This window comes from Remersonia thermophila, chromosome 2 (assembly GCF_042764415.1).
Source record: "Remersonia thermophila strain ATCC 22073 chromosome 2, whole genome shotgun sequence".
NCBI classification, from domain to species: domain Eukaryota; kingdom Fungi; phylum Ascomycota; class Sordariomycetes; order Sordariales; family Chaetomiaceae; genus Remersonia; species Remersonia thermophila.
Genome location: NC_092218.1, coordinates 3542075 through 3569611, shown reverse-complemented (window position 1 = coordinate 3569611; position 27537 = coordinate 3542075). Strand labels below are relative to the sequence as shown.

General features: G+C 59.1%; 9 protein-coding genes across 9 annotated transcripts; 5 read left to right on the top strand and 4 right to left on the bottom strand.

The window, feature by feature from the left end:
- Positions 1-38: 38 nt before the first annotated feature.
- On the top strand, positions 39-2921 carry VTJ83DRAFT_2438 (uncharacterized protein; the record flags this gene model as incomplete). Its single annotated transcript, XM_071008708.1, has 3 exons — positions 39-2498; positions 2559-2709; positions 2800-2921. 3 exons carry the CDS (start codon positions 39-41, stop codon positions 2919-2921), a joined length of 2733 nt encoding a protein of 910 aa, XP_070868978.1.
- A 1263-nt stretch (positions 2922-4184) lies between these two features.
- Positions 4185-5225, top strand: VTJ83DRAFT_2437 (uncharacterized protein; the record flags this gene model as incomplete). The annotated part of the gene is made up of 3 exons (XM_071008707.1): positions 4185-4685; positions 4752-4924; positions 4997-5225. 3 exons carry the CDS (start codon positions 4185-4187, stop codon positions 5223-5225), a joined length of 903 nt encoding a protein of 300 aa, XP_070868977.1.
- Positions 5226-6933: 1708 nt separating this feature from the next.
- VTJ83DRAFT_2436 (uncharacterized protein) lies at positions 6934-7464 on the top strand (the record flags this gene model as incomplete). Its single annotated transcript, XM_071008706.1, has 1 exon — positions 6934-7464. One exon carries the CDS (start codon positions 6934-6936, stop codon positions 7462-7464), a length of 531 nt encoding a protein of 176 aa, XP_070868976.1.
- A 1760-nt stretch (positions 7465-9224) lies between these two features.
- On the bottom strand, positions 9225-10164 carry VTJ83DRAFT_2435 (uncharacterized protein; the record flags this gene model as incomplete). The annotated part of the gene is made up of 2 exons (XM_071008705.1): positions 9225-9571; positions 9762-10164. The coding sequence occupies 2 exons, from the start codon at positions 10162-10164 to the stop codon at positions 9225-9227; spliced, it is 750 nt and encodes a 249-aa protein (XP_070868975.1).
- A 776-nt stretch (positions 10165-10940) lies between these two features.
- On the bottom strand, positions 10941-12485 carry VTJ83DRAFT_2434 (uncharacterized protein; the record flags this gene model as incomplete). Its single annotated transcript, XM_071008704.1, has 1 exon — positions 10941-12485. The coding sequence occupies one exon, from the start codon at positions 12483-12485 to the stop codon at positions 10941-10943; it is 1545 nt and encodes a 514-aa protein (XP_070868974.1).
- A 1042-nt stretch (positions 12486-13527) lies between these two features.
- Positions 13528-15261, bottom strand: VTJ83DRAFT_2433 (uncharacterized protein; the record flags this gene model as incomplete). The annotated part of the gene is made up of 1 exon (XM_071008703.1): positions 13528-15261. The coding sequence occupies one exon, from the start codon at positions 15259-15261 to the stop codon at positions 13528-13530; it is 1734 nt and encodes a 577-aa protein (XP_070868973.1).
- A 3721-nt stretch (positions 15262-18982) lies between these two features.
- On the bottom strand, positions 18983-20178 carry VTJ83DRAFT_2432 (uncharacterized protein; the record flags this gene model as incomplete). The annotated part of the gene is made up of 3 exons (XM_071008702.1): positions 18983-19345; positions 19399-19952; positions 20100-20178. 3 exons carry the CDS (start codon positions 20176-20178, stop codon positions 18983-18985), a joined length of 996 nt encoding a protein of 331 aa, XP_070868972.1.
- A 1056-nt stretch (positions 20179-21234) lies between these two features.
- VTJ83DRAFT_2431 (uncharacterized protein) lies at positions 21235-22137 on the top strand (the record flags this gene model as incomplete). Its single annotated transcript, XM_071008701.1, has 1 exon — positions 21235-22137. One exon carries the CDS (start codon positions 21235-21237, stop codon positions 22135-22137), a length of 903 nt encoding a protein of 300 aa, XP_070868971.1.
- Positions 22138-23265: 1128 nt separating this feature from the next.
- On the top strand, positions 23266-24110 carry VTJ83DRAFT_2430 (uncharacterized protein; the record flags this gene model as incomplete). Its single annotated transcript, XM_071008700.1, has 2 exons — positions 23266-23290; positions 23467-24110. 2 exons carry the CDS (start codon positions 23266-23268, stop codon positions 24108-24110), a joined length of 669 nt encoding a protein of 222 aa, XP_070868970.1.
- Between the last annotated feature and the right edge of the window lie 3427 nt (positions 24111-27537).

Here is a 27537-nt window from a genome sequence, read left to right as displayed (position 1 = left end):
AAGCCTCGAGTCGAGACAGGAGCCAGAGCCCGTCGAGAATGTCGCACGAGTCTGGGTCTTCGGTTTCTACAACCAGCCTCGTGTTCGAGCGTATCAGCGAGCGCGTGGCCGCCAGCGAGGCCGCCATCAACGAGAAGCGTCGCCATGCCGACGCCGACGATGACGATGACGACGACGGCCTGAAGGATGAGCCGAACAACGACGACCTCGAAACCGGGCCCTTCCTTGCCAACGGCAGCAACAATAGAAACCCCGCCCACAAGGCGGCCAAGACACAAGGCATGGACCGGGGTTTGCGCAGGGCGTTGATGATAATGGCTGGTCTGATGGTATCCGCCTGGGTCGCCGGTCTCTTCGTCTATGTTACGTCAAGGGCGTCCAAATCTGCTCCCGCAGCGGGCCATGATTCGAACTCGGCCGGTGCCCGCCAGGCCATCACGCTCGACCAAGTTATGGGCGGGTTCTTCCGTCCAGAGGTTCACTCTGTCCAGTGGATCGGGGGACCCGCCGGTGAGGATGGCTTGCTGCTGGAGAAGGGGGTCAGGGAGGAGTTTCTCGTTGTCGAAGATGTCCGCCATCAGGACGGCACCGTCGACAAGCGAGACCCCGATGCGGCCTTGGCCGAGGCTCTCGTCCTGATGAAGCATAGCACCTTCGACTATAACTCACGCATCTATCATGCCTCGAGGGTCACGCCGAGCCGTGATTTGAAGCGCGTTCTGGTTGCCACCAATATCAAGTCCAACTGGCGTCACTCGTCATACGCCTCGTACTGGATCTTCGATGTCGAGACTCAAACGGCCGAGCCGCTCATCCCTGGCGAGCCCGACGCCCGCGTCCAGCTCGCTCAGTGGAGTCCTAGGAGCAACGCCATCGCTTTCACCAGAGACAACAACTTGTTCTTGCGCGGCGTGGGCTCCGACAAGGTGATCCAGATCACCAAGGACGGCGGAGCCGAGGTGTTCAACGGCGTGCCCGACTGGGTCTATGAGGAGGAGGTTTTCTCGGGCGCCAGCGCCACGTGGTGGTCCGAAGACGGCAGCTACATTGCCTTCCTACGCACCAATGAGACGGGCGTTCCCGAGTATCCCGTGCAGTACTTTCTCTCAAGACCCAGCGGCACCGAGCCTGAGCCGGGCGAAGAGCTGTACCCGGAGACCCGCCTTATCAAGTACCCTAAGGCAGGCGCCCGCAACCCCGTCGTCGAGCTCAAGTTTTACGACGTTACGCGCGGCGACATCTTTTCGGTCAACGCACCTGGCGGCTTTCCTGATGACGACCGTCTCATCACGGAGGTGGTCTGGGCTGGCTCGCAGATTCTCGTCAAGGAGACCAACCGCGTCAGCGACGTCATGCGCGTCGTGCTTGTTGATGTGCCGGGGCGTAAGGCAAAGACCGTCCGCAGCACCGACGTCAAAGCCATTGATGGTGGCTGGTTCGAGATAACGCACCAGACCAAGTACATCCCGGCCAATCCGGCCAAGGGTCGCCCTGCAGACGGCTACATCGACCTTATCGTTCACAACGACTCCAACCACCTGGCCTACTTCTCCCCGCTTGACAAGGCGGAGCCTGTGATGCTTACGTCGGGTAACTGGGAGGTGGTCGACTCCCCCTACGCCGTTGACCTCAACACGAACACCGTCTACTTTGTCGCAACTCGAGAGTCGCCCATCCAACGGCACCTGTACAAAGTCCAGCTCACAGGCGAGGGTTTGGAAGCCGTCACGGACACATCAGCCGATGGGTATCATGCCGTCTCGTTCTCCACCGGCGCCGGCTATGCGCTCGTGTCGTACCAGGGTCCCGACATCCCGTGGCAGAAGATCATCAGCACGCCCAGCAACCCGCGCCAGTTCGATCGGATCGTCGAGAAGAATGAGGATCTCGCTGAAAAGGCCAAAACACATGCCCTGCCATCCCTGGTGTACGGGACCATCAACGTGGACGGCGTTGATCTTAACTACGTCGAGCGGCGACCGCCCAATTTCGACGAACACAAGAAGTACCCCGTGCTGTTTTATCAGTACAGCGGCCCCGGCTCGCAGACCGTCACCAAAAAGTTCCAAGTCGACTTCCAGTCCTATGTGGCCGCGGGGCTTGGGTACCTGTGCGTGACGGTCGACGGCCGCGGCACGGGCTACATTGGGCGGCGGAACCGCGTCGTTATTCGTGGCGAGCTTGGTCGCTGGGAGGCGCACGACCAGATCGCGGCCGCGAAGGCGTGGGCCGAGAAGTCATATGTCGATTCGGAGCGTCTGGCTATCTGGGGTTGGAGTTTTGGGGGCTTCAATACGCTCAAAACGCTCGAGCAGGATGCTGGTCAGACGTTCAAATACGGCATGGCCGTTGCGCCAGTGACAGATTGGCGGTTCTATGACAGCATCTATACGGAGCGGTACATGCTCACGCCCGAGGCTAACCCGCAGGGTTACGAGCGGAGCATGGTGTCGAACGTGACGGCGTTGTCGCAGAATGTGCGCTGGCTTTTGATGCATGTAAGTACACGGACTTCTCCACCTATCTCGAAGGACTGAACTTGCTAACGTTGGCGTAAGGGCGTGGCGGATGACAACGTCCATGTGCAGAACTCGTGGGCGCTGCTCGACAAGCTGAACCTGGCGGGTGTCGAGAACTACGATGTTCACGTCTTCCCTGACAGCGATCACAGCATCTACTTCCACAACGCGAATCGGATTGTTTACAACAGTGAGTTTCTGCCCCCACATACCGCTCTCTTCTCTTCTTGCGTTGTTCCCTTTCGCCTTTCTCGGTTGTGCTGCTGCTAATCTTCATCAGAGCTCGTCAACTGGCTCGTCAACGCCTTCAACGGCGAGTGGATCAAGGTTGCGAACGCAAAGCCCAATGGAAAGAAGAGGTCAACATCGAACAACTTGCAGAATGAGCGTCGCGTGGTATAGACCAGGCATATCCGGTAGAAAGCGGTGTTCCAGCGCGCTTTGTGCATATCCGTGGATGATGGCGTTTGGTGTTCAGCGGGAGGTTTCTTTTGTGTGTGGGTTTGGGTTTCCATGTTGACTCGGAATGTAACACGTTTGACCCTCTTAATTTACCTGAACACCCATGTCCCTGATTTGCCACACGCGCCATCTGGTGAAGATCCCGGCCGGATCCCGTTTCTTGACCGGGGATGTCGTCGGTGGTGGCGGCGATGACGCCGTTGGTGTCGGCGAAGCCTGTGCGCCGTGGTGCCGCCGGGTGGAGGGGGTGGTTAGAACGGCCGGGTGTTGCTTGGGGACGACGATAGCTGAAGGGGTTTGACATACATTGGAAGCCATCTTTGGCGGCGGGATGCCTCCCCTTGAGCTGCTTGGATGCCTTGGTCTGGGTGTCGGTCATTGTGGGTATTTGGCTGGGCCGGTGTCTGGAAGCCTGGGAACAGTAGACGGAAGAGTCGATCGCCTTTGTCGCAGCGAGAGCGTCAATCCAAGTCTTGCCAGTCGACAGATGCGTCGATGTAACTACGGCTTCGAACGGAACTGTCCGGGTTGGGATCTCAAGTGGATTTCGCCAGTGACTTCAGGATGCGGAGCGTCTTTCTTTGTCGGTCTGAACAACGACAAGGACACAAGTTGGCCGATGATGGTCGAGGACCGTATTACGTATTGTGCCGAAACAGGCAAGTCATCGATGGCTTACAAGAGAGTACCGTTATTATTTGGTTGCGCCACATTAGCCACATCCCCAGCGACAGCGTTGGGCAGCAGAAAAGAGGCATATTCCAGGGTTAGGGCCCAGAGCGGTATCCTCCGACATCCCATGTAATACCGGGCCGTCTTGCCAGGAACACGGTCCACAATGCCAATTTGGACCCCGGAACATGCCCGGAAGAAAGCTCCTTTTGGCAACGTCATGGTCTCCGCATATCATTGAACCCGCGGCGGTTCGCGATGCCGCTCGCCAAATCCATGGTGTGAAATGGCGGAATTCAGCCGGGGAACTGTAGCACTTCGCGCCGTGCCGTCCGGCGTGTGGAAATGAGCGTGGATGGCTGTTTGTGTCAAGGGGTGAGCGAGCATACTTCAAGGGGAGTCCCCCTCCCGCTCGCTGGGAGTGCCGCCGGGATACAGCTGAGAGGTTCGTCCTGGTTGTTCGTGACTGTTTGCTTGGTCCGGTCTTGTCTTGCTCGCCGTGAACTTGCTTGCCATTTACCTCTCATCACAATGCACGGTGCGACGCTGCTCAGCCTGCTCGCCGCGGGCCTCGCCTCCGTCACTGCGGCTCCGAGCTGCAAGGCGCCCAGCGGCAACGATCCCGTCGCCACCCCGGCCGGCGAGATCAAGTGCCCTGTCGTCTTCGACGGACGCCTGCCAGCGTCGGCGGCCCTGACCGACTTTGACAGCTACTCGACGTCTCTCTTCAACGCCGAGTATGTCAAGGGCAACAACCTCAAGTGGAGCGAGATCATCAAGTTCCCCTCCGCCCTCCCCGCGGCGCGTTTCGACCACGGCGACGACCACAAGCCCTTCGAGGTGACCATCAGCGACCAGAGCATCTTCATGCAGCAGCGCGGGTTCCGGCGCGCCGGGCTGCAGTTCCAGGGCGACACCAACAACGGCAGCCCCGGTAGCAGGGGGGTCAAGACGCTTCATTTCAGTTTGCGCTGGGACAACCAGCGGCCGTTGAACCTCAGCCACGAGTACCTTCTGACGTGGCACGAGACGGTGCGTTTCTCGTCTGCCATTTGCCGGTTGGATGTTGGCTGACCTGCCGCGTTCGTTTGCCTCCAGGCCGCCTACGACGCCAACCAGTTCAACTTCGAAGCGGGCGCCATCATCGGCCAGTCGAATCTCCCGCGGGATACGTACAAGGTGCTGGACCGTAACAACCGCCAGGTGTGGTCGACGCCCATTCTCAAGGACGCGTGGCAGAACTTTGCTATCCGGCTGGACTTTGACAGGAAGTAAGTGGTTGACGTCACATCCCCCTTCCTCTACCCTTCTTCGTGGAGAAATGTTGACATGGCTCTCCCCAGCACCCTCCAGGTCTTCTACTCCCAGGGCAACGAGCCCCTGAAGAGCGTGACCAATGCTGTGTACAACAACAACGCCGGCGAGGGCCAGTACCAGATTGGCATCCTCAAGAAGCCGACCGGCACCAGCGATGTGGTCAACTCGGGCTACCAGTCGCCCAACCTCGACGAGGGCCTCATCTACGGCAGCCTATTCGTTGAGGACAGTGCCAACAACTGCATCTCTCTGTAAGAAGCGGGGCCGAGGGGACAAGCCAACAATCCGAAGACCTAGAGGAAAAAATGGGTGGGATCGCAGGAAGCATGGCGTTGAATAAGAGACTCTGTCTCTTTGCTTGAATAAGGTTGATGTCACATCGGAGAGCCGAGACATTGCAACCCTGTTCTACTGTGTAAGAGACAGTCTCAAACCCGCCTTTCATCGTCCCACAGTAGGTATAAGTACTACAACAGTACATTAAATCCCCGGACAAAGCACTACGGGTACAGAGGAAATACCTAGCAGGTCCCCAGAGTTCCACTTTCTAAGTGATCACCTCACCTTCACCCCAACCCAACGAGCCCACACCCACCCAAGGAGAAAGCTCATCCAATACTGAAGCCGGCAATCTACAGGATATACCTGGCCGACCTAAGATGCCAAGCGTTGCCTTTTTGCCCTTGTTTTTCCGAAGATTTGCTAAGACTCCCAAACTGCTGCCGGATCGATGTAGCTCAGATTCCTTTCCTCCTCCAACAACCCACAAACCTGGACTCGTATGTTTCCTCAGATCCAACCTGGAAGGCAAGGTTAGGTAGGTCGGCGGATCCAAGGATAGCAGAACGAGCGGTCACTCTTGAGTCCTCGCAGTGTGGGTAACAAGGGTACCTATAGTAAGGTACGGTAGTTCACAGGTCTTCCATGGGGAGGCTCCCAAGCTGGAGTGAGAGAAATAGCGTGATTGTTTACCCGATGATGGGGTTAGGCACAAACCATCCGGACCCCTCATTGTCCTGCATCAGGTCTCACCTTTGGCCCGATCCTGCAAGCTGTCCGTTGCTCTCGGCTTTCTTGGGGCCTTGCAGGTTCGATTCGATTCACTGCTGGCTGCAGCTGCCCAAAGCCGTTCACTGCTTACCCCACTGCCAACGCAGCAGGCCTTTCCCCGGCAACACCTGGCGGGCGGGCAGAACTGGCGGGGCGGAACCGGGCGGAACTGGGCAGGAACTACAAAAACCTCCAGACCGCAGCCTGGACCTCTTCCCCGGGCTTCTCTTCCCGTCCTCTTCATCCAACTTTCCCCCTTCCTCTGGTGTTGTGAGCGCTGGGTGGAAGCGGATCTTCATCTGGAGGCTTTTGATCGACCAGGGTCCGAGGGACACCGGGGTGGCCCCGTTCCCGGCTCCTCGTTCAGTCCATCCAGGGGTTTGTCTCGGCGATCTTTTTCGTCCCATCCCTTCCTCCGGGTCAGGCCGTCCCTCGCTCTCTCTCCAGGCCGTGTCCCAAACAGGAAGAGCCTCGACAACCACGAGAAACCCCAAAAACACCCAATTGAAAATCCTCACCCACTTCCAGCGTGCCGGAGGTGCCAAACAGGTATGTGCATGCTCTTCGTACCTAGGTATCTTGCGTACGCAATCGGAAGCCACTCGACGCCGCAGATTACGACGCCTGATTCGGCCGGGGAGGGGGGAAACGTGGCCCCGTCAAGGCTCCCGCCCCGCCTCCCCCTGGTCTTTCTGGATTTCTTGGCTTCTTCGTCGCATTTTACTTTTTAAATTTCAGGAGATTGACTTTGGGCTCCCAGCTCTCCTTCCCATCACTGCACCACCATCACGTCGATTCGGACGCTTCCCATTTACTTGTCACCTCACAAGATCAACCGACGGCATCATTCGCCCCCCAGCAACGCCCCTTCGTATCGCCCTCCGCATAGCGTTCCGAGCAACCAACCGTCACAATGGCGCGCATCCAGATCCCGATAGACGTCCTCACGTCGCGCCTCAACTTTGGCGAGCGTCTGAACAGCATCCGCTCCGGCTCCCTAGCCAGCCGCTTCTCCAACCTGCGCCCGCTCTCCGAGTTCTTCGATGTCAAGCGCATCAACAAGCCCCCCAACTTCGGCGAGATGCAGTCGCGCGTCAACTACAACCTCGGCCACTTCTCGAGCAACTATGCCGTCGTCTTCACAATGCTGTGCCTGTACGCCCTCCTGACCAACTTCTGGTTGCTTTTCGACATCATCTTCGTCGTCACCGGCATGTTTGTCATCGGCAAGCTCGAAGGCCGCGACCTCGAGTTCGGTCAGCAGCGCTTCTCGACCGTCCAGCTGTACACGGGCCTTTGGGTGATTGCCATCCCCATCGCCCTCATCTCGGGCGTCTTCGGCACCATGATGTGGCTCATCGGCGCTAGCGGCGTGGTCATCCTCGGCCATGCTGCTCTTCTTGACAAGCCAATCGACGAGGCTTTTTCCGGGGAGGCGGTCTAGGTGGTCGGCCGCGAGCTCCCAAACAGGCGCCCCTTTGGGGAAGACCATCGAGGCGCGGGAGGAGGAGGGAGGACACGCGCACCGGGGACGAGGGGAATTGGTGGGATTTGGGCCAGCGCATCGAGGAGCTGCGCAGCGACGAGGATTCGGAAGCTGGCAGGCCCTCGAACGCGCTCGGCCATCGGCTGGCGAGCGATCCGTTGAGGTTTACAGGGGTAAACCTGGGCGACAGGGACGGTGGGACTCGATCACGGAAGGCGTACCCATACCAAGACGACGACCAAGAAGATGATGACGATGACGATTCCTCGGATGATTTGGGCGAGGATTCGGACGACGAGGGCCATGTTCGGCTGCCCTTGCTGGACCCAGAGGAGGAGGCATTGGCCGACCGCGCCGAGGAACGAATACGCAAGGCCCAAGCCAAGGGAAAGACAAACGTCAAGCTGAGCAAGGAGGAACTGGCCGCATACCAGCGGCGGCTGCAACGCATCGAGGAGGAAAAACGGAGGAAGCAGCGGAGACAGCGGGTCGCCATCCCGCTGGCTGCCATAGGCGGGCCTAGCCGGTCAAAGAAAACGGCCTCGGGAGACAGCGCCGAGGAGTCATCGGCGTCGCCGTCCGAGGACGACGATCAGCAACTGCCGAATCCGCGCCGTGCCCGGTTACCGGCACCTCCGGCCCGCCCACGCCAGCGCTCCACCTCCCCCAAGCCGCCAAGCCAGCATGCGTCCGACCGGGAGCCAAGCTCCTCGCCATTCACCTACAGCTACGTCCGCCCCGACGGGGTGGCTCGGCACGGCAGCTCGCCTGGGGCAGCAGCCCAAGCGGACCCGTTCCAGTACATGACGGCCGCAGCGCACGCTTCCTCGTACCACGCCGGCGTCGCGGCGCGCAACAGCATCCACGAGGTCGACGACATCTACGCCAGCTACGGCTCTGCCTACGTGGCCGCCGGGGTCGGTGCAAGCCGGCACCGGAGCGACTCGTCCGAGTCTCCGATGGAGGAGCCGCCGCTGGACCACGATCGCGCCGCCGTGCGGGTTACGAGCACCGGGAGCGGCGGTCGGACAAGGCACCGCGACAGCGTCGACGGCAGGAAAGAGCCCGCGCTGGAACCGAGGCAGCTGCGCGAAAGGACCGAGCTGGCCTCCAAGAAGTCGTCGTCGGCCGTGGTGGTGGCTAAGCGAAAATCGGTGTCGGGCACCACCACCAAGTCGTCTTTGGGGAAGAAGAAGAAATGAAAATAGCTTGCCGTCTTGGTCTGCGGGGCAGGTCAAGTCTGATGTGATCCGAGTTCTACCTACCGTACCTATCGTCCTGGGTTTGGGAATGGCGGCGTTTGTGATAATAGACAGCTTTGCTTATTGCACATGGTGTGGGGTCTTGCGTGCATGCGTGGTGATAACACGTTGGCATGGAAAGAAAGGTTTGAAAGTGATTGTAGATGAATGGTGAAGCCCTACAACGCCCAAACAGAACAAAACCCTCGCCGCAGGATCAACAATTGTGTCGTCACAGAACCCATTCCCTTTTATCCGTCATCAACATTTGTCATCATCATCATCATCATTCATGGTCATTACGAGAACATCTTTCCCACGGTCTTCTCCACACGCCGGTCTCTGTTGTTCCACCTTTGTCAGCTCCAAACGCTTTCGAGTTTGCTTGCTTGATCATCCGCTTTGGAGAACAGACACAAGCCGGGAGGGGAAAAACTCACCACTGCATCGACCCAACCTTGCCCCCCGCCTTGCCGCTCACGGCCTTGACGACCTCCCCGGCCAGGCCCAACCCGGCGCTCGCGGCGGCCGAGCTGCCACCGCCGGCGGCGATGCCGACCGACTTGGCGGCGGTGGCCAGCCAGCGCTCCACGGCGGGGGCAGGCGCAGGCCGAACTTTGCGAGGAGCGCCGTCAGGGCGCCGCCCGTGAGGAGGGGCATGAGAACCAGGGCGAAGACGCGCAGGGGGTGCCGCTTCATGTGGTGCTGCAGGTCGCGGATGAGGCGGCGCAGCTTCTTGAGGAGGCGGGAGAGGAACTTGGGGCGCGGCGAGCGCTTGTAGTAGCTCGACGAGGAGCGGTGGGAGGAGGTGGTGGAGCCGGGGACTGCCCGGGGGGTGGCGGGTTTAGCGGGTTAGCCTGGGGCTGGGTAGAAATGACGTGCAGAGAGGCGTAAGGGGTGGGAGGGGAGGGGAGGGGAGAGGAGGGGTGGGGTTTTCGAAGGGGTATACAGGAGAATCGGGACGAGGGAGGAGGGGAAGGGGTTAGGGAAAGGACAAGAGGGGAGGATGCGTACTTAAGTTGCTCAAGAACGAACTCCTCGACAGGTCGGGCAGCAACCCGAACAACGACCAGACGTCGTCGTCCTTGCTGCTGCTGCCGCGCCGGCTGCTGCGCTCGCCGTGGTAGCCGCGGTCGCGGTCGCGGTCGCGGTCGCGCTCCCGATCGCGGTAGTCGCGGTACGAGTAATCGCTGCGCCCAAAGTCGCCGTAGGACAGGGCGTCGTCGTCGTCATCATCGTCTCCGCCGCTGAAGAAGGAGGCCCATCCCCCTTTTCTCTCGCTCGACTTGGAGGAACGATGGCGGGAGCGCGAGCGAGACCGGTCCTTGTGGTGGCGGCTGCTGCGGTGGGCCTTGGAGCGGCGCGAGTGAGAGGAGCGCGCCGAGATGACGGTGCTGGCGTCGTCGAGGATACCCATGGCGGCGGTGATGGCAGTGGTAATAGCGGTGGTGGTAGCGGTGCTCCGGGGTGGTCCGGTAACGTGTACTGTGTAAGAGCGAACCGGACAGGGGGAATGGAACGTCGGTGTAAGGCGGGAGCGGCTGCGCTACAGTACTACGGCATGTAAGTACGCTGGGTAGAGGAGCAGGTACGGTATCAGAGCGACCTGGCGAGTCACCTCGGTGGGTGTCGCGGAAAACGAGGATTGGCTTGTTGACACTCCACGTGGTGGGCTGGGGAACCACTGCTGAGGTGAAGCAGGCAAAGCTGAAGACAGATGTTTCAAGAGACACGAATCAGCCATTCGGAGGGAGAGAGGATGGGAGGGGAGGGTTGTTGAATACCGTTGACCGCCCTAGGAAATTGACGAGGCTGGGGTTGGAGCTGACGGGAGCTGACCCTTGCTCGCTCGGAAAAGGGAAAGGGGGCCTGCGACACGCCAAGCAATGGGGAAGCAGGTGGACCCTCAACGGTTTCATCATCCCAGCCAGGTGGTTGGGTAAGTGGTGAACGAACCCTAACCCTTCTGGCCCTGCAAGTCGATTGGCTCACATACTGTGTAATACCAAGTGGATAATTATTGTAATAGCTGTAGCTGGCACCTGTTTCTGCGTGCATAGGTAGGAAGCTGATCATTTATCTAGCGTTTTACGAGGAAATCCAGGCCGAACTCTACCATTACGCTCCGAAGCTTTTATTACAGTTTCTTTTTCTACAAAGACCGTCCTAACGCCTCCGTGGAGCCCATCTACTCTACTCCCTCTCGCTGTCCCTCTTTCTCCGGATCTCGTCATAATCCGGCAGCACCCGGCTCAACGCCGTGTACCCGAACCCGAGCGCCACCATGAGCACCCAGATTGCATAGCCTCCCAGCAGCCCAGACCGCACGCTTAGAGCGAACAGGCTCGAGAACAGCGCCGGGGAGAAGGCCCGCACGCCGCTCGACAGAGACAGCGCCAGCGAGTTAAGAGTGCCCAGCGTGTCCGGCGAGGGCGCCACGTCGTTCACGGCCAGCTGGATGCCCGTGAAGGCCATGCTGACGCCGCTGCCGATGGCGATGAGCGGCGGCGCGAGGGACCAGAACGCCGTCCGGGCCTCTTCCCCGCCGCCGCGCAGGATGAGCGCCAACAGGGGCGAGGCTAAGAAAAACAAAGGGTACGCGGTCGCGCACAGGCGGAGCACACCCGTGGTGCCCGCGCGGCGCTGGAGCGGCGGCAGGGCGAGCAGGGTCCAGCCCGCCTGGCTGACCCCGGTGAGGGCGAGCAGGAGGGAGATTTGCTGGGTGGTCAACCCCAGCCCGCCCAGCGGGACCGCGGTGAACCAGAAGACGGGCATGAGCGCCGTGTAGGAAAAGGCGAGCAGCATCACGTAGCCGTAGAGGAACAGGGCCAGCGCCACGCCGGGGCTGCGCAGGAGGGTCCAGAGGGAGGTCGGCTCGGGCGGCACCCCCGCTGTGGGCGCCTCGCCGCCGCGGTCGTCGTTGGTGCCCTTCTTCGGACGCACGAGCGTCTCCTGGACAAAGACGGCCACGGCGGCGACGGACGTGAGGGTGAGAACGCCGACGGCGAAGCTGGGCAGGGCGTAAGGATAGTCGTGGAAGAAGCGGTACCGGCCAAAGAGACCCGGGTACTGCCGCGCTGGATCGGCCAGGGCGCCGCCGACGAGCGGGCCCAGCATGATGCCGAGGTTGCCGGCGAAGCTGAACCAGCTGAACGCCCGCGCCTGCGTCTTCGGGGTGCTGAGCTCGGCGATCATGGTGCGGATGGTGACGGTGCTGCCCGAGAACACGCCCGCGATGCAGCGAAACAGGATCATCTCGGTGATGGTGCGGGCGGTGCCAAAGAGGCTCGTGGCCAGGGCGACGCCGGCCAGCGAGATGAGCATCGGGGGCTTGCGACCCCAGCGGTCGGCGGCACGTCCCCACCAGATCATGACCATCATCTGCGTCAGCGAGAAGAGCGACTCAATCAAGCCGCTGTAGAAACCCATGTCGGTGTCGGCCAGGTCGCCGTTGCGCTGCACCATCTCGTTGATGTAGGGAAAGATGGAGAAGTAAGCGATGGGCTCGACCAGGCGGGCGTAGCAGAGGGCGAGGATCTGCCGAGCGGGGAGAGGCTTGTCGCCCGCTTCATCGCCTGTCACGTAAGGCATGCCATCTCCGGCATTGGCCGCGATGACGGCTTCGTCGAATTGCCCGGGTTCATGGTTCACGGCGTTGTTGACGAGGGCGGCAGCAGCGTGGCCGGCGCCCAGCAGAGGCGTCTGCTCTGTCACCTCACCATGCTCGGACCGATCCATCTTCGAGGTGAATTGACGTTGGTGGGAACTAGCGGGCGGGTCCTAGACATCGGCGGTTCAAATTATGCCGTTGCCGTGTCGTTCATGTCGGTGGTTGAGACCGGCTCCTGATGAAGAAACACCGAGAAACAGTCAAAACGCGATGCTGTATCGAAAGTTACACAAGTCTTGGCAGCAAGACGGTGAAGAGAGGAACCCTAACCCGTAAAGTTCCGACGACAGATGACGACAACGACAACAACAACGATGACAACGACGCCCCAAGGCAACAACAAAACCCAGCCCGGCGCTGTCAAGGCTTCTGTCGATTAATCTCTTGACCTTGGCTCGGTTCCTAATCCGATCCTGCGTCCACATACCACTCACCACCTCATGCATGCGTTGGACCCTTCCACCTGACACGGCACTCTATCCTGCAGGGCCAAGTCATCCCGTACCCGGTTCCTTCATATACTCCCGGCACTCGACAACTGCCGCATCCGGAAGGCAGCCAAGTCTCGGTGGTCATGTCCAGATCATGGAGGGTGACTCACAGCAACTTGGCGTTACTCAAACCGGACTCTGAACCACGTCGAGGAATGGTTCGTGGGCCCAGAGGCGCATATACGGTGCCCTGATATTTCTCTCTCCTGTCCCTGCTCAAGGCAGCAAAACGTAGCACAGCCGCACTTCTTGTCACCTGACCGGCAGGGTCCTTCTAGAATCGACGCCGCGGCTTACACCACCTCGGTCAGTGTATTTGCGCGATTCGAGGCTGATATCTTGCTTTCCCGATCTCACCATTCACGACGGGCAAAGGAGACGTGGGGGAGAAAGCATCGAGCAATCGCAAGCACAGGTGATTAAATATGTATCTTTACTCTAAGTGAGGTCTTGTTCTGAAAAGCAGCGCATGGTAAGCAAGCAAGCAAGCGAGGGTATCTCAAGCCAACGAAAGCGGAAACCGAGCAATGTCTCCCCCGGGTCCGTCTTGTCTTTTCCCTCCCCCAGTTCCGCCGACCCCCCGTCATGATGCCAAAATCCTATGGTGACATTCCCTTCATCACGGAGCATGTCCCGCACCCTTGGTATACCTCCACAGCAAGCTCGCACCCTCAATCCTCCACTTGGGCAGAGCCATCCTCCTCTTGGCCGCCCCTTTCCCTGCACCTACCCCTTTCGTCGCCGATGCGCATGCCCTCCCACCGGCCGATCCTCTCTCTGACGTCCGGTCCGCCCCCTCCTCCGCCTCCTGGTGCGCCCACCCCGAGGCTCCCGTCGGCTGCGGAGGCAAACACGCTGCCACCATGGCCCTCACCCATCGCCTTCGGAACCTCCTCCAATCCTCGTTGGTCGGCCACGGGTCGCGCCACTCGCTGTCTTCCCCGTCCTCTTCCTCCTCCTCAGCTGCACCGCCCGAGGCGGCGGCGGCTGCTGCTGCTGCTGCTGCTGCTGCTGCGAAGCAATAATCCCACCTCTTTGCCTCGTGAAGCCTCCCGCTCCCCGTCTGTCCACACCCGCCCCCGAACGCCCCCGTGCCCGCCCCGCACCAGCAACAGGAACAGCACCCCCTCCCCCCGCCGTCGCTGCTCGCGCAATCCCCCCCACCTCCGGCCGCGTTGGCGTGGTGGGCACTGCCGCTGCCGCTGCCGCCACGCACGTACGCCTCGTAAGCGTCAAACTCGTCAAACTCGCGCGGCGGGGCTTCCTTGAGTGGGTAGTACAAAAACTCGTTGATGTGGGGGCGGCGGGGTGGGGTGTTGATGTTGGACTCGATGTCAAACTTGAAACGGTAGGCTTGGTGGACTTGTTGTGATGGTGGTTGGTGAGAAATCGAGGGCCGTGGCTGCTGCGGGTTTTGATCTTGTTGTAGTTGTTGTTGTATTTGTCGGTGGTGGTGGTGCTGCTGCTGCTGCTGTGGCGGTGGTGGCGATGAGGGTTGCTGCTGTGGAGTGAGCGGTGCTAGGGACATAGGTTGGAGGATGGCTTGAGGTTGTGGCAGAGGACGAGGCCACACGGAGGGGTGGGAGGACTGCGAGGGCGGTGGCGTTGGTGATGATAGTGATGAGGATGATGACAAGGATGGAGATGGTGACTGGCCGCTGCTGCTGCTCGGGGGACTCGGATAGGCTGCCAACAAGCCACCCATCGCTGCCGTGCCCGCTGCCCCGTAGTTCGGCATCGGCGTGAGCGTCCCTGGAAACCGAAAGTCAAACTCAAACTGAAACTCCTGATGCACAACAAACACCAGCGTGTGCAACCTCCGAAACCTTGCCAATCCGGCCATCAGCTTGGCCATGTTGTCCTTGGCCACCTTCCTCCCCAGCACGGGGTGAAAGATGCCCGGGTAAACCCCGTAGGACGTCCCCAGAGCCAGCCTCGTCATCTGGTCACAAACCAGCGGGATCTGGCCCAAAAACCGCAGCACGCGATGGAGGCGCTTGACGAGCAAGTAAGGCTCGAGCAGCAGCATGTCGCGCGAGAGGTCGACGAACTTGGTGGTGCGCCCCAGCGTCAGGGGGCGGTAGTGGTGCAGCACGAACGACCGGCTCTCGCGGCACACGGCGGCCAGCGCCGGTGGCGGCTCGGCGTGCACGTTGGCGAACATGAGCCCCTCGGCCGCCGGCGTCTTGTGCGTGGCCCCGGGGGCGTCCAGTACCTCGTACACCCGTCCCTCCGGGAGCGCAAACTCCCAGATCATGTTGCGGATTTCGGGAGGGAGGCGTCGGAACCTGGGGAAGCCCGTCTCGGCCGTCGAGGCGGGAGAAGGGGAGGAACGAGTCTGGTCGTAGTGCATGGTGGTCGTCGTTGACGGTCCGCCGTTTCGGTTCGCTTCGCCGGGAAATGTATCGTGAGCCCGTGGTGATGGCCGCGATACGCTGTTTGCCGTTCGGCGACCCGGGTGTTTGCTCAAAAGCCCTCTTTATCCAGCCGTCTTTCCCGTGATGATAGGTCGCTTCCCGTCTGTGGTGATGTATATAACCGGTCCAGCCTCCCAGATCGGTGGTCACGGCAGGCTTCAATCTTTAAAAAGAAAATAATAGCTGGCTGGGATTTAACAACGCCGGTAGCCCTCACGGGTGGTAGGGATTCCAAGCGATCCGTTTTCTCGCACGCTGCTGTTGGACGCCTCGCAGGTGTGATATGGAATCCTAAGGTGTAAGACGGGAAGGGAGCATGCAGAGCGGCAGCTTATGAAGTCCCAATCAAGACCCAAGGTAAGTGGCGAACCACAGAAGGGGGATATATCGAGATCCCAAGCTGATTATGGCACAGGAAAAGCAACTCGTGGTATGGAGACAATGACGCAGGCCACGGCTTTGGCGGAGAAGTGTCACCGAGGCGGGGAAAGGGAAGTTTACAGAGGCTCTGTCATGTGTGGGAGCTTGCAGGGGGGCTTGATGGGTTTTGGATCTTCCTACGCAAGGTCTTCCCCCCCTCCTCGTTTGCTGTCACTTGACAGGACGAACGGGAGAAGGGCAGATCCTGATGACAGGATCGCAGGGTTACTTGCTTCTTCGCCTCGCTTGGGTCAGCCAGCCAGCTAGCTAGCCAGCCAGATCCCCAGTCATAGCCAGACCGCTATGCGTGCTTTGGGCTCGGGAACGAGCCGAGCGACATATCAGAAACGAGGCCAAGGGGGTGTGCGTGTGGATGTGCGGGAGCAAACCAAACCATACAGACGGCCTTGCTCGAGCATGGCAGGTTCCCCTTGGCGGGCGGGAAAGACAACGAAACGATCTGGGCGAGAGCAGAGCCCTTTCCGTAACGCCACGGCGATCCTCCCACGCGGGACATTGGTCAGGTCGGACGCAGGGAGACACCGAAACGGGCGGCAAGCAGAGCACAGCCGTTCACCATGGATGATGCTTATCCGACGGCCTTGACCAGAACGGGAAGACGAAGAGGGGAGGAACAGGGCAACAAAACAACGTTTGGTCAGGTTTGTGGCCCTTTCTCGCCCGGAAACGTGATGTCCGATGACGATATCATCTTAGTGCTTCTCTTGTTCGGGCGAAAAGCCGAGGCTCAAGCAACCCGTGAGGCGAAAATCCTTGGTCTCCAAACCAACCGCGCCAGCGCCGGCGACGGAACGGTGACCGCCAGTCGGCCGACTCTGATGGGGTCCTTTGTTGGGACATCACAGTGCGTCGAATAGGCAGGCCGGGACGGCAGTGGAGGTCAGTTGAGGGCAGAAGGGAAGGGACTTTTTTTGTTGCAGAACAGGGTCACAGGTAGGTCATCAGGTGCATGGAACGTGGCCGTGGTGCTCGTCGTGGAGGATGGTGGAGAGGATGGTGTTCTATTCTTAGCACATAGGGGGCCACCTCCTAGTGCTGCAGCGTCCCAATTTATTGGGCTTCCCGGACCATGCTTACCGATCTGGGGACCCATGGTTGCGTGCGATTGAAACGACTGTCGCAGTCGGCGATGCAGCGCGTGTGTGGTGATGGCGCAAAGGTAGCGTAGCAACGGGCACCGCGGGGAGGGGGCATGGAAGTAACGAGAGAGGGGGGAGGGAGGAGGCCTTGTCCTGACTTCTTGGTCGGAGGCGGCCGGGGTTTGTCCCGTGAAAGGTTGCCTCCTATAGCGGAGAGGGAGGGAGGGTAGGATGATTGTTGATCTGGGCCCGGATAACGCCGGACGCCAGGGCGGGACGTGCTGAAAAGAGGGAGGGGGGAGAAGCTGAGCTGACATCGGACTGTGCGTGGTGCAGCATGACGAGCCAAGGCAGAGCTGGATGCGAAAAACCCGGAGCGAGCAGAGCTAATGCGGATAACCCACAGCTGAGGGGCATGTGAGGCGAGAAGCGAGGTCGCCGACTCCTGGTCAGAAGAAACCTGGATAATGTCAAAGTGAAACCTTGTGCAAACCAGCGAACACGAGCGATGCTACTGTCCAGCATGATCCCCAAACGTCTACTGTGTAGGTGTGCGCAACTGGAGCCTGACGTAGTACCGTGAAGGAGTCATCAACGCTCCCTATAGGCGGAGAATACTGAGGCAGTAACTCTGAACTCTCAACCCAAAACTCGAAACAAAACATCCCTCGGCGATCTCTCGAGGTGCTGTTTTAGCGACCTGCCGCCCGGCAAAGTCGAGGTCATGGCGCCGTGTTCGAGGGAGGGGATAGGCGGCAGGAAGTGAGGTGAGATAGCGAACCCATGTCAAGTCAACGCAAGTCAAGCTGGCTTGGTCCCAAGCACAAATCAAGAAGAAAAATGCTCCAATGTAAAAGAGGAAACGTGGGGTGGGGCTAGTCGCACAGTAGGCTAAGTGTGCTTTGACACTGTTAGCGTAGCTTCCGGTGCCTGGGGTATAGTAAGTGGCTCTCGTCCTATGATTCAAGATAACTTACCCATGGATCTGATCCAAGTAAGACAGACGAAGGACTTTGACTCCGAAAGTCCCACAATGCAGTTGTTGATGTCGTCGATACACTCAGCATGTCCAGGCCTTGGTCATTTCGGAATGCTGGAACTGGCGTTGAACTAGCCCCGCCGCATTGCTTTAGCACTCCATACAGTACAAGCACAAGACACCCTCAACTGCAGATATTTTTGTGGCTGACCTATTGTTAACGGACGGCTCGGGTTGGCGACTGGTTCGTCGTCTGAGGAGGATGGGCGATAAGCTCAGGTCCATACCCAAGATAACCACCTACCGTCAAGGCCCCCGCCTCCGGAAGATCAACTTTTCCGCCCCGCTTAACGAGGGGACCCACCGGCCAGAACCAATCTATAAAATTCTTGACGGGAGGCCCGGTTCCAAAAGAAAAACTTCCTTTTTTTTCCTCGTGCGGCAGCGGAAGCTGTTTTTTCCCCGAGTCAGTTGCTACAGAGCCTCTCTTCCCATGGTCCTTGTAGTGTCGAGCTTCCGCGAGAAAGATCATAATTGCGGGCCGGCCGCCGCGTTTTTCAGTCCACCAAGGAACCTTTTTTTACAGGCGCTGGGTGGTAACGCGGTGGCTGGACATATCACGTCCCTTCCATCCCAATCTTGCCGTTTGGTGTTTGCGTGCGCGCGTGCTACTCTGCTATGCATGTTTACGGGCTAGCTGTCTCTCAACTGCCAGCCACTCTCCTTGGCGATTGCGCTCCTTGGTCAGAGCGCGCCGGTGGAAGGAGAAACTAGTGGTCAAGAGAGAAGGGCTAATATTGTGGGACGGCTGGCTGGGAATCCGCGTCGCATGAACGTGCAAATGCCCATGCCAGCCGGTCCCAGAATAGAAATGCTCAGGCTTTTGGCGCGCCAAATCCGCATGGCTCCAATAGTTGCAGAGTGCGTTCCTGGGAGAGGGTGTCCGCCGCTGAGTGGCTCGCCGCGTTGGCAACACGGGGCAAACGGCATTCTCCCGAGGGAGCGTTCTCATGTCGGGCGCTGGAAGCCCACCGACCAACATCTCGGGGAAATGACTGGCATGGCCAAGGTCATCTATGCTATTATGCGTCGTAATCGTAGCCCATCTATCATCAATCACCCGGTCTGCAGGCAGCAGGGCGTGGAGACTTCCTGCCCTTACTCGCCCGCCTCGTCGCCGATCTTCTCTAGCTTGCCCATCTCGCGCTTCTCACCAGCCTCTCCAATCAACCGGACCCTGTCCAACCTGGTCTTCTCGCCGTCACCATCCCCATTGACCACGAACAGCACCAGACTGGTGATATTCTGGAACTTGACAAACCGCAGGGGGATGTTCGCCGTGCCCTCGGCGTTCCAGTCCTCCGGCGAGATCTCAATCTCCTGCGTGGCGCTCAGATCCTCAGCCTCGTCGAAGCCCAGGTTGTGCGGCTTGTTGGTGAAGAGCTTGATGGTGCGTGGCCGCATGGGAACGTCTTCGTCGTCATTGTCGTCGTCGTCGCCGCTGGGAGGTAGAGACGTGAGCTGTTGCGTGTCAGCAGGGTTGCAACGACGTCCCTGGGCTGGAACTCCCTGACCTGGAGCGTGTGAAGCTTCAACATGGACTGGAACGGCATGAAGAGCAGCAGCTGCTCGTCCGTGTCGCTCTCCACCCAGTCCTTGGCTCCCTTGCTGCCCGCCAGCGCGCTGGGCTTGCTCGGGTCGAAGAGCACGCGAACGCTGCCCACATCCGGGTCGACGTTGAGCAGCTCGCAGTGCCGCAGCTCGATCTCCTTTGTGATGTCGCCGTAGCCGCGGGGGAGCGCAGCGCCTCGCCAGTTCTCGCCGTTGTTGGCACCGCTGCCGCTTCCGCTTGCCTCGGCAGCATTGTCACCCGAAGCGGCGTCGGTGAGCTTGCTGATGATCGACTGCAGCTTTATGGGGTCAGCCCCCTGGACGCGATCCGTCACCTTGCCATTCCGGAAGATGACAAAGGTCGGCAGAGCCGTGATGCGGTAGGCCGCAGCGATTTCCTTCTGCTCCTCCGTGTTGACCTTGGCGAAGGTCAGGACGCCCGGGTGTGAGAGCGCGCTCGAGAGCTGCTCAAAGATGGGAGCGACCTGCTTGCACGGCCCGCACCAGTCGGCATAGACTAAGGTGGTAAACCCCCAACGGGCAGGTTAGCAAGTAGCCTGGGGGTCAAGAGCAGACCAGCATGCCGCTCCTGTCGGACCGAGAAAGACCAGCTTCCGGCGCGAATGGCGGGGTACGGCGACGGAGGAGGGGTCGGGAGACGTACAGTCGGCCACTACGAACCTGGAGCTCGATAGCAGGTTGGTGAACTGCGACGGCGACGTGATTTGTATGGTTTTTGACATCTTGGCGGCGGGGGTTGACAGGACAGATGGCTTGGGCTAGGTTCCGACTGGAGAGAAAGAAGTTGAACGATGCCCCGCGATGTGTGTGGTAGCTCCATCCAGGCCCGGGGTCAGGCCCAGTGCGGCATATTGTGGGGCACTTCCGAATCCGGCTAGCGCCGTTGCATGATGGCTGTGAATGACTGTGACAAGGAAGCAACCGCCGCAGAGCGAATCAAGACGGTGGACACATGCGGATTGCTGAAGAACTCCTTCATGACACAGGGCCGAGACAGGTCCATACTCACCTAGTCTCCCTACACAGGTTGTCGGAACGCTTCTTGAAAGCCTTCCGGAGGCCATCGTTTTCATCTTGCCTCAGGCACCTTACCCTGTAGACCCGCCCGGAAGCCGAGCACGTGCTGGGCAGCGACCCGTTTGGAGTGGATCTCGAACTTCTGCCAGCGAGGCTTCAAATTGGGTCGCTTACGTACTTGATTCAAGGTACCTGAAGGTCTGCATAGGGGATGCGCTTCTGGATAACACACCATGTACACTAACTACATCATGGCGACGGTTTGGGCGGGGTGGCGGACTTTGAATAGCATAACGGTAAACGCTCCGGCTCCTCGTCTGCAAAGTGAACACCATCTGTGACCACAGATCGTGGGGGTTGATGCGGAGGTGGGGCCAAATACTACGAAGCCGATGCCGAGATTCCGGGATGCCTAAGCTGGCGCTGCCTGGCCATGTACCTGCTGAAAGTCGCCCCACGTGGGTAGGCCCACCAGGTGACAGATCCAACTTTTGATGACTCGGACTCTCTCTGAAAAGAACTTTGTCTCACCACGCAACACACCACAGAGCCGGAGCAAGAGGGGAGCCCTTTCACTGGGGCACCTCGCTGCTGCTTTCCCGCCCTCCCCCCTTCCAGGTGTACGTTTTGCTCTTCTCACGTCTGACAGATTTCCGACGGCGGCTGGGGAATTCTTTTGCCACTTGCATGCCTCAGGTCGGCCTTCTTGTCAATCCTCTGGCCTCATCATTCCCTTGTTGTCCTCTTAGCATATCTATCTCATGATCATGAACTCGTCTGCTTTGGCTCCGGACGACCCGGCTCAGTTCGCCACCTCCGGCGTGGGTAAGGCGCATGCTCCGGGGACGTGCCCGGCCGACGCCGGAAAGCCCAGCCTCGCCGCCCTCCCGTACGAGCTACAGGCGGCCATCTTCGAGGCAGCGGCCGCCGGCCCGCAGGTCATCTTCATGGACATCGCCAACAACCAATTGTCCTTCTCCCCGCCGGCCGACCAGGTGCTGAGCCGCGTGTGCCGTCTCTCTCGTGAGATATACCTCAAGGGCAAGATGCTGCACCGGTTCGGGAAGCACAGGTTCTGGATCAACCGCTACCGCGACATCTTTTATCTACGCAGCGACGATCCCGTCCCTAGGCTGCTCCGCCCTACCACTCAGGAACTGCCGCCCATGCCGGAGGGCGAGGCCTTCGACCGTCGCCTCATCCACAACGTCGGCGTCGATCTGCAGTACCTGGGCCACTTCCCGCGGCACGATGCTGTCATACGCATCTGGTCCGTCTTTCCCTACCTGACCGCCATCCACATCTTCGTGCCGAAAGGGCCGCCTAGGACGCCCGCCCTACAGTGCGCCCCCGAGACCCTGATGCTGTCGTCCATCCCCAGCGCTCAGGTCGTCGCTGCCCCGGGTCACGACAAGGAGCTTTGGCTGGCTGTGCGCTACCAGATCAGGAAGGTGTGTACGCGAATCATGGCTAGTGACCACGGCTGGCTCGGGCGCACGCTGCCCGAGGTCGTGGGTCACTTTACCAGTTTATTGGACAATGGCGGCGACAACAGCGATAACAGCATCACCAACAACGGCAATAACGGCCAAATCAACAACACTGGCAACCCCGGAAGCAGTGATGAGAGCAACGGCGAGAGTCAAGATGCTCCCATGGTATAGAGGAACGGGGGCTCGTCATCGTCAGCGCCACCGTCGCTTGCCGGCGACTCGGTGGCCAGACCGGCCGCGACCGGGCTGCAACCACGTTGGGTCCTCCGGCGGGACGACCCGGGAGCGCTGATATTTCGCCTCGTTTTGGAGTTGTTGCATTTCTTTTTAGGCATCGGAGCGGCGCATTGACATGGATGGTGGGCATGGTTTGGCATACACTGTTTGAGTAACGGGCTTTTCGGGTTGGGTCGTGTCAAGGGCGAAATTTCCTACCTACCGAGATACCTATGTTTGTGGGAATACGATACCAGACTCGGGGGATTACGGGGCATTGTATGGCGCGGGAACGGCTAGACCTGGGTGGCATGGACGTCGCCAGAGCGCGATAGACCAGCGTTTTCTAAGTATAATAGCAAGATATCAGTCAGGGTCTTGTTCTGGATGGAGGTTTTCCGATTTCCTCATGGAACCTTCTCTGATATCTCATTGTTCGTCTATAGCCTTCTGAGCCACATGGCTGGCTTGCTGAACGGTGCTGTGGGTGTGGCTGCGGGCACATTACGACACCGGCGGCGTGTTGGTCTCCCGGTGTCTGTTTGGGTCTTGGAAACCTGGCCAACACCAGTCAACTACGGTCACGATGGGGGAATATTGTCTACCGTGACCGACCGGGGTCTTGTCTATCACGCGCCTGACGGGAACTGGACATCCACTAATACATCCTGTTTGGTGTCAACCATTGGGCCCATCCACAATTGCGCTTCGCCCTGTATAACTATCGCCGAGGCAGAGAGGCTAAACTACAAAGCCACAAGCTCAATGGCATCTAACCATTAACTGTCTGAACTGGAAGCATTGGCATCCAAAATACACACTGCAATGTACACGACATCTCAGGAACCCAATCTACCATCAGACTGGGAAATTTGTTCAGATGAAAACTGCCCCACCACCGACTGGAGCCCCATGACGTCATAGGGATCAACACTCAGGGGCAGCGAGATCAAGGAACAGATGATGACAGCGAGGAGAGGGCCATGAATGTCGTGACCTTGGAAGTCAACCGGATGATGTCGACGAGCCATATTGGCTGAGCGAACCAATCTAATACCGGCCCCCCCTCACGCTCACCTCATCATGTCTTTTCTCTCCCAAGGCCCCGGTTGAAGATCCAGCCCTGACGGCTACGGATCAACAACTACGTCTCGATATCGTTGGACAGAGCAAATCGTTGATCTCCAAGATCTCCCCTCACCAGCCCTAGAAAAGTAAGCCTGCCATCCTTGCCCCTATCCCATGCCATCCCCTCAGCCAACTGACAGTTTCCCTTCCCCTCAGTGTCAAGTCGAAGCCACCGCTATGAGAAGCACCTCTACCTGACCGACCCTCCCCAGCCGGGCATCCACGAGGTCCGCCGTCGCACCACGACCACCATCATCCCGGCCCCGGACCCGGACCCGGTTCCGGAACCTCCTCAGACGGAGCTCATCGTCTTCCGCCCGCCCCCTCCCCCTGCCATCGTCCACCACCACGATCCCAGCCCGGCCTACATCACCGTCGAGGTGGACACGTCGGAGCCCGCCCCCGCGCGGAAGAAGAAGAAGAAGAAGAAGGAGAGCAAACGCAGCCGCTCGAGATCGAGATCGAGCTCCGCCTCAAGGGTCCGCGACCGGGAGGTTATCGTCGAGCGCGAGCGGGTGGTGCCCGTGCGCGTCCCCGTGCCGTACCCCGTGCCGTACCCCGTGCCGTCGCTGCCTCCTCCTCCGCCGCCACGCGAGCCGATCCCCAAGCCGAGCCCCAAGCCGCAGCGTCTCCTTGAGCAGGGAAGGGAGTTTCGATATGTTGAGGGGTTTTCGAGGCGGAACAACGGCGGCGAGAGGGAGAGGTCGAGGGACGGTTCAGAGTCGGTGCGGGTGCGGTTCCGCGAGTGGGAGAATGGGCTTGGGGAGCGGGAGGGGTATCGGTATGTCGTTGGCGAGTAGGATGTGTGAAGGATGGGATGGGTGATTCATGAGGCACGACGGTATGACGCATGATGGGATGTTCTGGATAACTGATATTTCTGTTCTACGAAACGTAATGCTTGTTGTTAGTTGAGAAGTTGCTCCCCCTGGTTTCTTAAACATGAGAGATATGCATCTCCTGAGTGTTGAGATGTATTGCTAGCAAGGGTCCATGAAGGCTTGATTTTCTAGACCACATATGGTGCCTGCGATCCATGGCATTGATTCCTACCTGCTGGGAAACCGCATCTAGTTACGTGAACCCTTCCCCAGCAACCGCTTCTCGAGAACTCCTCCGGGGTACCCTCGTCAAACAGGAACCCAAGAACGCTTAGCCGTTTGTTTCCAAACCAGCATGACAGATCTAACCGGGTGGTTTGCATCATCTCATCAGGGGTTTGGTCCCTAGGAGGAGAAGAGCCGTCGATATGCTTTTAAGCATGTGTTGATGAACCATGGTTGGGCGAGGCGATGTGGGTTCGTTTTTGATGATGGGCATGCGAGAACAGCTTGAAGGTTGAACCATGGACCAGAAAAACAGACCAGACACAATGATGGAACTTCATGGACTGCCTTGGATGCAGGCAAGCTCGTTTGTTGGAAGGTACGAAACCAGGTACATGACTATACTCGGAAAACAAGGACAGCCTGTCACCCAGCCATGCATGGACGTGGCCGGATCATCTGGCCTGCACAAGCTGAAGGAGAAATGAAGTCATGGGCAGGAGCCCTACGAACCCCAAGGCTTGTGTGTGACACCACAAGCCAGGGCTCGTCCGATATGCGCAGCGACAGACGCCATGACAGCCCCACGTAGCAACACAGACCCCAAGGCTACACAAGCTGTCTTGTCTGATAGCAAGATCCAAGCACGGCCGGCGGGCAGCGTGTGGTGGTGGTGATGGGGGGAACATGTGGACAATCTATCTGGCATTGGGCACCGCGAAGACACGGGCACTAGGCCGCGAGACATGCTGCAAAATATCTTCCCAAACCGCTGATCTGTCATCTCGACCGTGCCCTCTCATGATGCGGTGGCGTCGCCATGCAGCCCGGCCCGAGATGATGTCGTACAGCATGAGCACGCCCGACGGTCAATCAGACCTGTCGGCAGCAATCGCGTCTTCTGTTCTGTATGGAGGGGCCGTGGAGGATGAAACGGATGTTGGGCAGTTCTCCTCCCTGGGGGTGGTGAGGGTTTGGGCAGGAGGCGAAAGAGGCGAAGGATGGCTCTTCATTTTTTTTTTTTTTTTTTTTTTTTTGCAGACATTACGGTGATACGACATAGCGTCGGCGACGCTGGTTGCAGCAGGAATGACTCGTGGGTTCTCTGTCAGCTCCAGATCTGGAAAAGATATCAGATTCATCCATGCATGCATGCATCCAGCCAGCCAGACGGCCTTTCTTGGGTCCGGGGACGGATGGATACTGAACGGCGTTTCAAATGCGGCCGTTGCGACGGCCCCTGTCAGACTCGTGTTGGCGACGTTGATGCAAGACCTGACGGCAAAGTCCGCCTCGGTTCGCTTGTGTCATTGTGGACGAACGGTTGTTCAAACAAATTGCCCTTGCGGTGTCTGCGGGCGTTCCCTTGCAGAAAGAACCCGTATTTGTTCCGGGACGGGGGGTGAGCTTCAAGGTGACTTTTGTCCGTGGAGGGAAACCTACTGCGTACACCGTAGAGCATACTGACCCTCCGTGGGCTTTCTCTGGTTCGGACTGGACAGGCAAAGGCTGCTTTTACGGTGTAGACAGATAGGGCTTGTCCTGGCGCGAGGCGCAGCGTGCGACTTCAGACGGCCGTCCATGAAGATGGGACGAGGGGATCGGAGTTCAGACGCCATGGCCAACCTGGGTCGAAGCCGGCCGGTTCGCCTGGCCTTCCAGAAGAACCTCCCCCAGATTTCAAGGACGTTGGAGATGGACAACAATGCGGCTCCGGGAGGAGCCGGGACGGGCGACGTGAAACCGGGACGCCGCTGGTCGTGAAGATCACTGCGTCATCTGAATCGTTGCGCAGCTTGGCTGACTTCGGTTGCCAAGCTGCCCGCCAGGCTCTCTCGCTCATGGCGTTTCGGATGAGCGCAGGCGCGATGACCAGAAGCGCCCGCCAGCTGTTATTTTTGTCGTTTTCTGCTGTTTTCGGAATCGGTTTGCTCATGGGGGAAAAAACTGCCGATCGTCCTCGTTCAAGCAAGACATCCTCAATTCGCTGGACATGTTCGAGTCTCGTGCCCGGAGATGTTGCTGTCTGAAACATGGAAACCCGTGGTTCTTGGCTCTTGGCAGATTCAGGGGCTCGAACGCCATGAGACGCCGTCCAACCACAGCTCGCGGGCGCTTGCGGGGCATGCTTGTGGCGCTCTCGTCTACGCCAGAACGGGCAGCGGCTCAATCGACGTTTTGTGCCTTTTGGGCTGCCCAATCGCCATCGCGCGAGGCCAGGCGCTCTGCCATTTCCTTTGTGGTGACCGATTTAGGTTGCGCTCTGTCCAATGTCGAGCTGTTGATAACGCCGGGCACGCTGAGCGATGAATAGGTAATGTTTACACGTGTATGGGAGCAAACGATCAAGCAGGATTTCTCAAGTGTGAGCTGCCATCCGGGCATTACACCGCTCCTTACCAGCGAGGGCTCTCATGGTGAAGCAAAGAGAGGCTCCATTGGTGGCTTTGGGTGGCTTGTAGTGGCGCCAGACGTCCTCTCATTTCGGCTTCCGGCACTTTAAAGATCGGAGGCGCCCTCCGTCAGTTGTGGAACATCAAGCAGCGCGGCATGGAATGGAGACGCGGGACGGGCGGTGACCTTGATCAGGAGAGGCGTTCTCTTGAGCTTGACGGTGGTCGAGACCAGCAATTCAACGTCAACGTGAGCCCCGCAGAAGAACCCCAGGTGGCCAGGACCGGACCACGGTCGATTCCATCGCGTGTCGTGGCCGAAGAGGGTCCAAGTCAGAACCTAACCGCCGTCCCCTCCTTGGCTGACTCGTTACGGGTTCCTGCATGCGTGCGATGCAGGTTCATTTCGAGCAGGAGAGGGGGCGTTTCGGGATCGGTATTAAACATTGATAATCCTCGAAGCGGCTCAGCGTGCTACCTTCCATCTTGCGACTTACATGCTCTGTGGTATACGCTACTTAGGTAGGGAAGTAGATGAACGAACGGCTGTCGGCTTGCTCTGTAACCCCCCTTGGCTGAGATGGTCGCTAAAGCGAGTTAATGAACGTCCTCTTTGAGAGTGTGGGGGAGGGGAATCGTGAGCTACTATACTAAGACATCTATGGCTATTTTACGGCACTTGGTCGACAGAACATGCCAGGGGTCAACCCCCATCCCCCTTCCCCCCTCGCCGTCTTTTCTCCATCAAGTAAGCTAGCCAAGTATGTAGGTAGGTACATACACAGTAC